Source organism: Carettochelys insculpta, chromosome 4 (genome assembly GCF_033958435.1).
Source record: "Carettochelys insculpta isolate YL-2023 chromosome 4, ASM3395843v1, whole genome shotgun sequence".
Classification (NCBI taxonomy): Eukaryota; Metazoa; Chordata; order Testudines; family Carettochelyidae; genus Carettochelys; species Carettochelys insculpta.
This window is the reverse complement of record NC_134140.1, coordinates 52639400-52654178: the sequence shown is the minus strand read 5'-3', so window position 1 is coordinate 52654178 and position 14779 is coordinate 52639400. Positions and strand designations below refer to the sequence as shown.

Sequence of the window (14779 nt, the reverse complement as noted above, 5' to 3'; positions counted from 1 at the left end):
CTAACTTGTTATAGATGTGGCAGTTTCCTGCATGTCCTTGGGAGAACTTTTTGAATTAAGTTTAAGTGTCTTTTGGGTCCATTGTATTAAATGCAAAGTTTATATACCATTATGTATGGTTTCTTGTCATGTTTACTTGGAAATGTATCTAATGTGAGTAAAGATCTATGCCTACACTTAAGTACATAAGAATGGCTATCCTAGGGGAGACCATAGACCACCCTGTCTTGTGATAGTGACTGGTGAGAAGATGCTTGAGAGGATAAACAGAACAGGGCAATACCGCATGATCCACTCTCCATAAACCAGTTCCAGGTTCTGAAAGTTGGAGGTTTCGAGAGAGACAGAGCATAAGATTATTAATACCCTTTGATGGACCTGTTGCCTATGAACCTGCTTAATTTATTTTTAGGTCCAGTTATGTTTTTGGCCTTCTCAACTTCTGCTGTTGAATGAACAAGTACTTTGTTATATTTATTTTAAACTTGACACCTACTAATTTCACCTGGTGACCTCTGTTTCCTGTTATATGAGGGAATAAATAACATTTCATTCATTTTCTCCATACGATTCATCATAATTTTACAGACTTCTGTCATATTCCATTAAGCCAATGCTTGGAGGTTTAACAGTTCCAGACTTTAATCTTTCCTCCCGTGGGAGCTGTTCCATGCCACTGATCAGTTTTGTTGCACTTCTCTGTGTCTTTTGCAATGTTACTAGGTCTCTTTTTCAGATGAGGCAACCAGAACTGAAGACGGTATTTAAAGTGTGGGTGTATCACAGGCATATATATTGGCATTGTAATATTTTCTTTCTCATTATCTATCCCTTTCTTAATGGTTCCAAACATTCTGTTAGCCTTTGTTAATGAATTTCTGCAAGTTGAACAGATGTTTTCATGGACCTACACACAGTTACTCCAAGATCTTTTTTTATCTGATACAGTTAATTTGGACCCCAACAATTTTAATGTGTAGTTGGGATTTCTTTTCTAAGGTGCATTACTTTGAACTTATCAACATTGTATTTCATGTATTATTTTTTGCCTAGACACCAGTTTAGTGATATCACTTTGCAACTTATCACAGTTTGATTTGGATGTAAATACCTAGAATAATTTAGTATTTTCTGCAAATTTTGTCACATGATTGTTCACCCCCTTCTTAGATCATTTTTCAATATGTTGGGCAGCTCAGGTCCCAGTGCAGATATTTTGGGGACTCCCCTGTTTCACACTCTCTCTACCTCCGCTTGTGAAAAATAAGTATTTGAAATGTTTCCAATTTTTTAACCACTTACTGGTTTGTGAAAGGAACTTCCTTTTTATCTCAGGACTGATCCCTTTGCTTAAGGGTCTCAAGTGAGGAATCTTGTCAAAGACTTTCTGAAAGTCCAAATCTACTGTATTTGCTAGATCTCCCTTGTCCACAATCAAAGAATTCTAATAGATTGGTGGGGCATGACTTCCCATTACAAAGTCTGTGTTAACTCTTCCTCAACATATCTGTGTGTCTTGTAATTCTATTTTGTATTGTTTCAACCAAGTTGCCTAGTACAGAAGATATGTTTACTGGACTGTAATTACTCAAATCACCTTTGGAGACTTATTTTTTAAAAAAAAATTAGGTTATGTTAGCTACCTTTCAGTTATCTGGTAAACAGACTGATTTAAATGATAGTAGTTGTGCAATTTCATATGTGACTACCTTCAGAACTCCTGAGTGAATGCCATCTGCTCCTGACGACTTATTACTGTTTAATGTATTGATTTCTTTTAAAATCTCTAGTGACAACCATTCAGTCTGAGAGAGTTCCTAAAGTTTGTTATGTAAGAAGAATAGTTCTGATGCCAGTATCTCCCCCATGCACTTTCCAGTGAAAACTGATGCCAAGAATTCATTTAGTTTCTGAAATGTCCTCGTCTTTGAGTGCTTCTGCAGCACATCAGTCAGGCAGTGTCCCAATTGACTGTCTGGTTTCCTGCTTCTGATATACTTATGGGGTTTTTTGCTTAGTTTTTGTAGTATTTGCATCTCAAATTCTTTCTTCCTTCTTGTATATTTACTTCACTTACCATAGTTTAAATTTTCTCTTTTACTCATAATGAATTTAATTCCTAATTATGTCTAATTTTTGGTATCCCATTCAGATTTTTCTAATGCAAGCAAAGCTGAAAGACTGATAATAGATAAGGATATTGATAGTTGCTTATAACCTGATTTTATATGGTACTTATTCAGTAAATTCATAATCTCAGAGTGCGCACAGTGTGACCACCTTGCAGAATCAATTTTATCCTCTCTCCTGCCATAGGGACTATCTCAGACTAGCAGGCAGAATGGCATTTAGTGTAGAGGAATCTTGGGGATTTTAGGCATAAACTAAGTTAAGATGAGTAAACAGACCTTTTTTGCTGTCCCCCTAACCATGAAGGTAGAGAAGTAGTCTGGCTACTCTCAAAATTGTAGAAGACTATGGGAGAAAGGTGTAGTGGTCCAACTAACTAATCTTAACAAAGGAGACATGATGTACAGGTGCTAGTGATTTGTCCTGTGAAGACTTCAGAAATAAGTGTGTAATAGCAGGCCATTTAACCATTTTTACCACACACCCTGCTTTAAGAACGCAAGTGAAGGAACCTCAGTGCTATGTTGCATTAGGCCCTTAAAAAGGGTTTGAAGGGCATGTGCACCTCACAGGTCAGGTGCTGCATGAGAAGTAAGTGACCACGTTCATATGCATACATAGGGGACCCTCAATGCAGTAAAAATAAATAAATAAAGCCACTTTAGAGCTCTGTGAATCCAGTCATTTTGATTTTACAGTGATTAGGGATTACGTACCAGCTGGTTCAGTTATTTAGAGCTTCATAGTTTCTGTGATTAGCATATGTTTGTCAGGCCACTGGGAGTGACTGCTTCTCTGCAAGTCCTCTACCTTTTGCAGCATTAAGCCTCTGCTAATGGGAGATAGTGGTTCTGAGAAACACCTAAGGTCTGGTCATTTTCCTGTGATTATAAGAAGTACTTCATAAAATTGTTAATTTTTTTTTCTTTCACTACCCAGAGTAAATAAAAAAAAAAAAAAAAAGTAGGAAAAATCTCATGGTCAGATTTAAACAATTGAAAATAAAGCAAACACATTACATGCTGGTGGATTCTAATACATTCTGCACAAGAGACACTTCAATAAGCTAAATATAGCAGTCATCTCAAAGGAAGAGAGATGAACCTATATTGCTAAGAACCATCTTTATTGATATTCTAAATAGAATTCTAGCTTCTATATACTATAAATATAATTTCACTCTATTGGCTTAATCTTTTTTGGGGGGCTGGCATTTGGCCCTGAATATTAAAGACCTCATCAGAAAATTCTAATTCAAAATGGGCTGTTAGAGCTTTTATATCTGTGATTGGATTCCGGTTTTTGAAAATGGCCATTTATATGTTGAACTGATGACTGAAGCATTGTGTAAGCAGGATGTACTGTACACTGTCTGCTAGTTTCAACAGAGCTAGAGGCTGGTAGGTGAACTCAGATGACAACTGCAGGGTGGAGTTGAGAATACCACCCTCATAATCTCTTGCTCATGTATCCCAAGGGTGTAATCTAAGCATGAATTGGGAATGTAAATTTAGAAAAGTAACTAAATTTGTGGGGATCAATGAGAGAACCTAGCAATGTAATAGAAATGGCATTGCGCAAGGAGGCTGAAGGATTTCTCACAACTGGTCAGTGGAGCATTTTTTGTCATTTATCACCTTCACTTTGAAAATTTAAGCTCTGTTTCGTTGCAAGTGATGGTGAAATAAGACAGCCTATTACTTTTTAAATAATGGAAATATATAGTAAAGTATGAGGGGAAAAAAAGGGATTGCATTCTACCTATAGTAGATAAGGCACTGAAAACTGCTTTTTGTCTAAAATCTGTTTGCCACACTCTACCCACTACATTCTCTTAAGGATTTTCCAGATCTGAAGAAGTGGGTCTGTTCCAGGAAAGTGCATCACCTAATACATTATATTGCTAGTCTTTGAAGTGTTCCAGGACTGCTTGTTTACTCTCTGTGTGTTAACGGTAAGGCATTAGGTACCTCAAGATAGTTAGGAGTTTCCTTCCATGATGTCAAAAGAGAAACAATTGATGAGGTGAAACGGGGCGTCTGTTTGCTTTTTTTAAGGTATCTGATTATGAAAGTATGTGACAGGGCCAGAAAATAAATCTAGGAAAAAGAACCGTTCTCAAACAGTGAATTTGTTTGCCTCTTTGTGTTGACAGAGAACCTCAGTGCTCATCTTTTTGTTCCTGCTGGCACAAAACTGAAAGTTATACTGAATAAAATCAAGAAACCTCTCTGAATTTACATTTCAAGGTCTCAGAAATTGTGTTAATTCTTAATTCTGGCTTCTCTTTGCACTAATCTCAAATAATATAAATTTACTTTTTATTATTTTAAAATCCTATCCTAATAGAACAATACTGGGAAAATCATGAAACTTTATATCACACATTGTACTACCTGCACAACTGATGAAAATATTGAAACTGAATATTGTTCAAAACTTGAAGTTCTGGATATGCTTCTGGGTTTCAGAGTGAAGTCTGGATTATTTATCTTTGAATATCAATTTTTTTAAGTTAAATATCATATTTCTCAACTGCAGGAGCTGATGCTGTGGAGGCCCAGTGTAAGAGATTTGAAGTGAGAGCAAGTGAAGGTGAAAAGGTGTTGTTTTCTGCAGATGAAGATGAGATCGTCATTGGAGCTGACAGACTCAAAGTAACAGGTAGAGGAACAATCAGGTCTCTAAACAATATTTGTTTGTATTTTTACTAACCCTGGTGTTAATTTTCCTTAATGAACTTAAGTCCATCAAACTTGTGTAATGAATGACTGAATAGGGGAAGATTCTTAGCATTTGCAGTCAGTGCTTGAGCTGCCCAGAATAATCTGGGATGAGCAACCAACGGGTACTGCATAACATCATGTATGAAAGACATTTTCCAAGGTTCAGAATGACTTTCTTTGTGATCAGACTTGAATTTAGAATGGAGTGTACACCACAAACTATACAAGTATATTTCTAAATGGGACTATTTTATATGCCATCGTTAATAAAACATTGATGTAAAGCCATTTTGAAAGGTTTTGCTTAGATAATGCCCCCTCCTAATTGTGTAAGAGCTGCAATTAGGTGTTATGTATAATGACGTAATGCTAAGAAGAATAACAATTAAAGACAATTTCAGTTTGTCAAAGGAACATTATTAAGGGCACAGAAACAAACTATTCCACTGCACAGTAAAGGTAGGAAGTATGACTAAAGACTGCTCTGGCTTAATCGGGAGCACTAGAATGATCTAAAAATTAGAAAAAAAAATGTCCTACACAACGTGAAAACTAGGTCAAATTACAAATGATGATTATAAAGAAATAAAAATATAGGGGCAAAATTAGAGGTGCCAAGGTACAAAACGAGATCAAACTAACTTGCGAAGTAAAGGGTAATAAGAAAATATATAAATATATTAAAAGCTAGTGGAAGACCAGGACAGGGTAGGCCCATTATTCAATGAATGCGAGAAATGTGGAAATGGCAGAAGTGCTAAGGACCAGTGGTGATTGGACAACTAATATGATGAATTTCAGTGAAAATGGGGTAACAGTGTTGCGAGAAAAATCATTCTAGGATGTATGATCAGGACTACTGAAAGCAAAACACAAGAAGTAATTCTTCTCTAACCCATTTTTATTAGGCCTCAGCTTTAGTATTGCAGTTCTGGATGCCAGATTTCAGGAAAGATGTGGACAAATGGGAAAAATCCAAAGAAGGGCAACAAAAAGTGCTTATAAGTCTGGAAAACATGACATATGAGGGAAGATTGAAAGAACTGTTGGTTTTGTTGGTGGTTGTGGTGGTTTTTGTTAGTTTGGTTGGTTAGTTGGGTTTTTTTAAGTCTGAAAAAGAGAAGACAAAGAGAGGACATAATAGCGTTCAACCACCTAAAAGGTTAGAAGGAGGAGGGAGAAAATTATTCTCCTAAACCTCAGATGATAAGACTAAAAGGGCTTAAACTGAAGAAAGGGAAGTTTAGGTTGGATATCAGGAAAAAATTCCTACCTGTTAAGGTGGTTAAGCACGGGAATAAATTGCTTGCAGAGGGTTGTGAAATCTCCATCCCCGGAGATTTTTACAGCAGCATAGACAAATTCCTGTGAGGGACAGTCTAGGTGGTGTGTAGTAGACTTAGAATGAATTCTCCCAGAGGAGGCAAATTACACCAGTGTATGGCAAGTCTGTAATACTTGTGTACTATCAGTGCAAAACAAATTACCACTAAGGTATATCCATGAATTTCCTGAAAATCAGTATCTAGAAGGTGCAGCAGTGTATTGTTATATACTTGATTGTAGTGTGGCATGAGCCATAAATGGCTCAGATAAACTAGCTTTAGTGTAGATAAGCATCTAAGCCTTCGAGGCTTAAAAAGCCTTATCTGAGCTAGAGCTGGTTCTAAATCATAAAGCTCCAATCCAGAATAAACTGCAAATCTGAACTTCCCCACAATTCATGTGTGTTGGGACTCAAGACTACCAGGTCAGCTCACATTTAAGAGAAGCTTGAATTACAAAGTTCAGTTTCCGATCCCACTTCTCTAAAGTTCAAGAGTGGTGGTTTTATTTTGAGCCTATATTTAAGTGGAGCTTTCTGAATCACTTTTGTCTGTAAAAATTAAGCTGTAAATCCCTTCCAAAATAGGCTTTGAGTGAGATATTTAGAAACTGCTTCTTAACAGTCAGGCTAAGTATAGCAAAATTGTTTTCTTACTTTATTCTACTATGCCCACTTGCAGTCCAGACTGTGAATTCCAAAATACAGTCCATGGAGGAAAAAAGCAACCCAACCAAGCTTTTTTTTAAGCCTCAGAAAAGTTGCCTTGAACAACAGAATTGATTATGAATATTGAGTCTGTTCTGGTCTGGCTATGGTCTGAAGAAGTGAGTCTGTCTCACAAAAGCTCACCTAATAAATTATTTTGCTCGTCTTTAAAGTGCTACTTGACTACTTTTTGTTTCGATAGTATATAGACTAGCATGGCTCCCTGTCTCTTACAGTTAAATATTCAGACATTCATTCTTAAACAATTGGCATGAAGTTTCAAAGCAGTTATTAAAGTGTGCAAAGGACATAGAAGTGCTAGGGTTGTTACAATTAGGGAAACTAATTGTATGCTGTAGACGTGATATGCCTTTTTAAGGACTTTGAAAATCACTGTATTATATAACTTCAGTTTATGTGGCTAAATTTTCAGGTGTCTGAGTCTCAACAGCTTTCATTGACTTAAACAGGGCCATCAGGGAAAATCAGGCCAATAACTATGCTTCCCTGTAATTCCTGGAAAACCATGTATCCATAAAAAATATTAAGCAAAAAGCAAGTCTAATTTTTTCAAGTGTATGTGAAGGTAAAAAAGAAATAAAGTCACAATGTCTGTAGATGAGGTGCCAAACTTAGTAGTACATTAGAGCAGTGGTGTTCAACATGTGGTACGTGCCCCATTAGGGATACACAAGAGAAGGCCGAGAGGGTACGTTCACTGGAGCTGTATGCGACTGTTTGAGAATAAAATGCTCAGAGCCATGAAAGTGCCATGCACTGCTCTGTGCATGCATCCCTCCCTAGTGATTGGAGGGGAAAGTGCATGGCAGTAGCTCTAGTGAGTTGCTGGCATTTGATTATATTGCAGGGCGAGGGGGCTGGCTCTCGTGGAGGGGAGATTGGGTTAAAGTCGGGGGTGGGAAGGTCTGGGTCTGCCTGGCTCTAGAGGAAAGGAGGGAGATTGGATTAAAGTGGGGAGCTGGTGGTGCCTGGCACTGGAACATTATGGTTATTGTCTGAAGTAAGTGATAAAACTGCTATTTGTACAATTTTAGTTTAGTAGTCGTATTTACAATTGAAAAGCTACATTTACACTACACTGGGGAAAAAAGTCAAAATGGCTGTACTAATGGCCAAATCAGAAAATACTAAGGAGGTGCTGAAATGAACATTCAGCTTATTAGCATGCTGCCAGCTGATAGGAATAATGGGATTTTGATGTTTGCACAAGCACTTTTGAATGTGGCACTTTTGAAATGCTGTGGCTGGCAGCATGCTAATGAGACACTGAATATTCATTTCAGTGCCTCATTAGTATTCTCCGATTTGGCCATTAGTATGGCCATTTTGAAGTTTTCCCCTAGTGTAGATGTAGCCAAAGGGTTTGAAATAGACCAGTTCCTTGTGAAAACAAAGAATAAAACTGCTGATTTGGAAGAAGGCAATACACAGGAAAACATATCAGAAACACTGATTTAACTGTGGTCTTCATAGTTTGAAACCTGGGTTTGAACATTTGATTTAATCCAAACAAGCTCAAATTTTGCACTAAATTAATTACAATTTTTCTTTTAATTTCATTGATCACTGTTCATTGGTGTTTTCATAAAATATATACATATGTATGAATAAAAAATTGACTTACGTTTAATATTTTATTTACCTTTTTGCACAGTCAAAAGTAAGATGGCAAGTTTATTGCCTATAGGTAACTTTGTCCAACCAACCAGTTACATTTAAGTTGTTTAAACAAATGTGTTGCAATAGCAGAAAAAAAAGTTGCATGTTCTGGAAGTACTTACATTTTTTTTCTTTTTGGAAAAAGGAAATTTTTTTAATAAAGATTGAGAAACACTGCATTAGAGCATTCACCTGAAATGTGCGAAACCCAGGGATTTAAACCAGTATCTCCCTACTCCCAAGTGAGAGCCTAGTGACTGAAGTACCAGGGCTGGAAAGGCTGGCAGTCTTCCACAGTTTTCATGTGTTGTCATCTACTGTAGTAAAATGCAAGTTATGGCTTACAAAACCGCAATCTGAGTGATTTATTATGCAATAAAGAAAATGCTGGGCTTTTCATAATGTGAAGTCCCATGTGAAATTCTGATGTGACTTTAAGATTATTATATTTTAGGGGCCCCCACAAAGATGGTAAGTTTCTGTAAAAAAAAAACAATTCAAAAGGAGGGATTTTAAATATTTTGAAACTCTGAAAAGAAGGACCTAAAGACCTAGAAAATAAAGACTGTTTTTGCTAAAATACTCATTTCTGTAAATTGTACTTTTTAATGAAGGGATTTACTCAGTCCTTCATTGGAAAAATAAACCGTAACCTATCCCTAATTACAGATCCACTAAAGCATCTCCACACATAGTTTATGTGAAGTGGTTTGAGTCAGTCTGAGAACACATAAAAGAACCTTGGATGTAGGTTTATACATTTTATTTGTCCATTACAGTCAATTCTCAGAAGTAAGCTCCATCTTGCTGATGTTCTGTAATTTACAATAAAAAGGAAGATGTGACATTTCAAGTTTATCACAAGAAATGCTTTCAATAACTGCACAGCCTTCTTCTTCCTTTTGAGTGATATATCAGAAAAGAACTAATACAATTTGAAGACAAACAGAAAACGGTGGAATGTGAGAGAAATAGTTCTATAAATTGTATCAGCAAACACTGTATCATAAAGATTGTTTTTTAAATTAGACTTTGGCACCTGTGCAATGTTGATATGAATTATTTTCATTGCTTAGTGGGGTTCTCAGTAAGGTCAAGTATCACTGGCTATGTTGACTCCATTATTTTTAGTGGTAAAGTAACTGAAACTCCTATGTTTACCTTTTAGAAAAATATTTATAAAATTTCAAGGTTAGCTATGAAGCTCCTTAATGGGAAAATCCATAACCATAATTCTATCTGGAAACAAAAATACAGCTTCAGCCTCCATGTTTTACTAGTCCTGGAAGTAAGTGTGCTAAATCATTTTCTTAATATCTGGTTTCACCTGTGGGCTACTGCCACACTTTTCCTGCACAAAATAAAGCTCCCTGTATTCTAGATAGATAAATAAAAATGCCATAAACCTTGTAGCTGCTAGCTAATGCTTAGTATTTCCAGATCATAGAAGATTATAGCTGGATGACATCTCAGGAAACCAGCTAGTCCAACATACTGATCAAAGCAGGATGAATCCCAAGTAAATCATTCCAGTCGGGACTTTGTCAAGCGTAGCCTTAAAAGGAAGGAAATTCCAGTACTTGCCTATTCAGTCCATTCCAGTGCCTAGCAAACTACCTAATGAAATAGTCTTTTTTTTCCTAATATCCAATCTACATCTCTTCTACTGGAACTTGAGACCATTACTCCTTGTTCTGTTGTTTCCCACCACTGAGAACAGCCTAACTCGATCCTCTTTTGGATTCCCCACCTGGTAGTTCAAGGCTACTATCAAATCTCTGGTCAATCTTCTCTGCAGATTAAATAAACTGAGATCCCTCAGCCTCTCCCCGTAAGTTATGTGGCCCAGATCTCTAAAGACAGATATATGTTATAATGTCTTACGCTAGGTTGCACTGTAAACCACATTACACTGATGTTTCCTGAGTATCCAAAAGAAGAAGAAGAAACAGTGTTTGATTCCTTGACTTTGTGTAACTCATTAAGGATGTAGTTCTCAGGAGAATCTTGACAAAAGTTGTAGTGTGTTCATTCATAAAGTAGTGATTTCGGAAGGAAGACCTGAATGCCAATCTGGTTGCCACTGTAATATCAGTCCTGAATTACTGTAACCTGAAGACTTCAGATTTTTCATCCAGAAATATTTTTCTTTTCGCTATTTGTTTGCTTCTGCTTTTCAAATTCCTGCTTTCTCCTCCTCCTCTTCCCTACATACAGTAAACTCTTTCATATCCAGCATTCTATAGTCCAGAACTCTCAAATAACTGACATTTTTAACCATAAGTAAATTTTACTTACGTTTTCCATAAGTACAGCACAGTGAAAGTAAATACAAATAAATACAGCAGATACAGTGTAAATTTACAGTGTACAATACTACCTTTGGTAAATAAAGTACTCTGCATATATTTTTGCTTGTTTTTTTAATGTCTAATCTCAGTTTTCTTTAGTGTTATGCATTGCGAGGTATACCTCTCTATTATCCAGAATATTTGAATACACAGGAACCTCCCAGTCCTGGAGCTGTTGGGTATGAAAGAGTTTAATGTGTTGCCCCAAGGTACTGTGACTATAAATGTGTTGGGTTGAGAAAAATACATTTTATCCAGTTTCTATCTGAGGTTTGGCACTGTGACATCTTGCCAGCTTTCATCAGCCATATCTTGTCATATAGTATAATATAAATTGACTGATACAAGCCACAGAGACCCATCAGGTTTTTCTGAAAACATGTAAAGTAGTACACAATCATTGGTCAGAACTGTGATATGAAGAAAAATTTATATTTTTTCTTAAACTGGGGATTTTACCATCTTTTCTCAAAACGTTTGTAATATACATGAGGCTGCATGTAGGCTCATACAGTTGGTACAAACTATTCTTTTCCTGCTGTTCACGGAGAGCTTGGTTTAATAGTGTCTGTTTTGGTCTACAGGCAGTAATGAAATTATCTGACTTGTTAGAGCTTTGCTGTTTGGCTGCAGCAAAGCACATGCTCCATTTTCTTTTCAGAGATCTAGCAGTTTGGAAGTCAGGGATTTTTGTGTAACCCATTTAGAGCAGGTAATTTTATATTTTAAAATTCCAATATACAAAATATTTTTGTTCTAAGCAGATTGAAGAATTGTCCCAAAAGAAGAAACAAGAATTTATATAGAAAACGGTTCTAGATTTGAGCCAGAGTTTCATCTTCTTTGCACTTTAGACACCTAAATTCTGGTGCCAATAACATTATTTTAATGAGGCTAGTCAGGAAGCAAAGGTGCAAGAGTGATCTTAAGAACAAAGAATAGAATGAGCATTCCTGACTCACCTCTTCCTGCAGTTTTGGAGTGATCTGTACCTGATCTCAGCCCACACCAGCCCTACCAGCATTTTAACTGCCAAGTCACTGTCATTGACCATATGCCAAAAATGTGCATATTAAAATTACTAAACTTATAAACCATAAACAATTATCTTATTTCTTTAACAGACCCTTATGTTTACTTATGAATTTTAATGTTACATTTTACCATTCCCTACCAGTTAAATTTCATTTCAGTTTTTCTCTTTTCAGAGAATGGTGATACTGTTTTTCAGTGCTGTGCTTGGAAACAAAATTGAGTTGCTTAAAATCCTTTTGTATCACTGTTACATGCCTTATAAGCCCAGGTTCTTGCCCTCAATGAGTTTTCTATAATTGTGTGGGCCCTTTTCCCTATCTTCCATCTTCTCTATAGCCTAGTCCAAATTAAAAAGGTACTTTTTTTTTCCACTTTGTTGTTGTTAATTATTTAATAAATGGGATGTTTATTATTCATTATGTAATTAGTTATGCAGGAAAATATAACAAACATTGGGAATGCATACGCATAATGATAGATGCATGACATTTGATAGACCTGTGAACAAATGTAAAGTATGTTGACTCATACTTAACTGGGTATCTTTCACTTTCTTTTAGCAAGCACAGTAAGTTTTCCATATTTATCTCCAAGATGTTAGTGTACAGGACTTTGCCACTTTCTCAATGAAGCCATTGTGTTGATATAGTTTTATCCAAATTTAAAACAATATTTGGCCTGAAAGTTGGCAAATAATTAAAGATCTGTTACTTGAGTTATATTTATTTAGTGTGTAAGCAGCCTAAAACAAAGCGGTAAACTTTTTTTTCCTTGAGCAAAGGTGAGCAGTAGGTAGCCTGTAGGGTAGATGCAGTGTGCCAGAGTTCACTGTGGGCTACCAGTTATGTTATTTACCTGAGCATCTGCAGGTATGGGCACTTGCAAGTCCCGGTGGCCACAGTTTACTGTCCCTGGCTAATGAGAACTGTAGGAAGCAGCGTGAGCCAGGTCACCACTTCCTGCAGTTCCTATTGGCTGGGAATTATGAATCTTGGTCAGTGGGAGCAGTGAGGATGCTCAGGTAAATAAATTCTGGAGAATCACATCCAGCCTGTGGGCAGCTTATTGCCCACCCGATCCTAGTACTACATGGTATGAGGTAACCTAGTAAAAAGGGAGACCTTTTGACAAAATTACAATATTTTGGCTTCACATGTCCAGTGAAATGGTGCATGTAGATGTAGATGAAGGAATTTAGTTTCAAAGGTTATGTATACACTTAAGAAAGGTGGGTTCTTATTACTGAGTGTCTCATTCTTTCTGAGAATTACACACACTTTTCATCATCTTAACAAGAAACTCATAGATGTTTCTCTTGTTATGAATTATGGAAAATGTATTTACATCTAAGCCTGAGTCCTTAGTATATTCTTTGGTTGCTTTCCCTTTCCCTCTACCCAGACAGCTGTTGGGAAGATAACACAGCAGGGCACACATAACCCAACATGTTCTTGGCATGCATTGGAAGCAACTTTTTTTTTATTTCAGAAGGTGGAGAAAGCTCACAAACTCCCATCCAGAGTATCAGTCAGCTCTGCAAGGTAATAAAGAGTTGGCATAGATGTAGCATTGTGCCATGATCCTGGGCTGCAAGAGGGAGAATTGCAAAATTCCACCCCTAGAAGGGTAAGTGCATGTGGCCTAACACCTGAGGTGGGGGGAAGTATTCAAAGACATAAAAGAGGGGGTAAAGTTGTCTCTGTAACCCTGACATCAGTGGGGGAAAAAATCTTAACAGAATGATAATGTCCACAGTTTTTAGTGTTTCCCAACTTGTGGATGCTTATGTTACACTGCACTCTTTTTGTGTGTGCACTGCAGGCAGTCCCAGGCTTATGAACACATTGCCTTATGACCATTCGTACTTACGACCAACCTCCCACTCACCCCCATTACTGTACTGTATAATATTTTTGAGTTGAGAACCATGTACATTTAGTGTTTTTAACAGCACAGGCAGCATAGTATACGAACTACAGCTCAGTCATGGTGGCAGCCAGCATGTTGCCACCCCTCCCACTTTTGCTTTGTTTTGGTTCTCAGTAGCACATTATGTTTGCGTGTCTGCTCTTGGGCAGTGTGTTTGTTTCATCCCCTCATGCATTTTGCCCTGATAGTATTGTTTTGTGTTTGCTTGTGACCATCATGGCAAGTAACAGGAAAAGAGCTAGTGGTAAGGGTGGTGTGAAAAGAAAGGAAAAGCTATTGATTTAGAACAGAAAATAGCGATAGTGAGGCAATACGAAGGGGGCAAACAGTGTCGTTCTTGGCGTGTTGTTGTTCTGTAGGTGCTTTGTTACGTTTGGAGTGTTCGTGAATTAATATTATAAACATTACTGGTAGTAGGCAGTTGATAGCTTCCTGTATAATGGTATTTCTGGCTTATGACCAAGTTATCACCAGATGTTCAGAACATAACCCACTCGTAAGTCAGGGACTATCAGTATTCTGAGTCTTTTTAGTTACATGGGTGCACATGGCTTGACACCTCTTGTGCCTGAGCTCATCTCAGGACACAAGGCATTAGATAACTGGTTCCAAGTTCCTGACTCTTGGGACCAACCCATAAACCCTGTTAGAGCATGCCTTTAATATGCACCACTAATATAGGATCCCTAAGGCTCTGTCTACACAGTGGGAGCTATTTGGGATACTGCCATTTAGACAACGCAACATGCCAAAATAGCTTATTTCAAGTTTAGACTGTCATGTAGATGTAGCCTAACTGTCCTTATGCCAGTGGAGCATAGATATAGGGAAGCAAGCTCTGTCAAGTCATGCCTCACCTGATGGGGTGGGGATAGCAAACTCAGGGCATAAATCAC

At 37.2% G+C, this 14779-nt stretch overlaps 1 protein-coding gene across 6 annotated transcripts in view; it reads left to right on the top strand.

The window, feature by feature from the left end:
• The window catches only part of SGCZ (sarcoglycan zeta), a 470824-nt gene that overhangs the window by 374534 nt on the left and 81511 nt on the right, over positions 1-14779 (top strand). For all 6 annotated transcript variants that reach the window (XR_012645368.1, XR_012645367.1, XR_012645369.1 and 3 more), the window contains one exon: positions 4672-4794. Coding sequence is in view for 2 of the 6 variants with exons in the window: in XM_074992835.1 (XP_074848936.1) it covers positions 4672-4794 (123 nt within the window). In the remaining 4 variants the exon portion in view is untranslated. The remainder of the gene's footprint in view (positions 1-4671; positions 4795-14779) is intronic.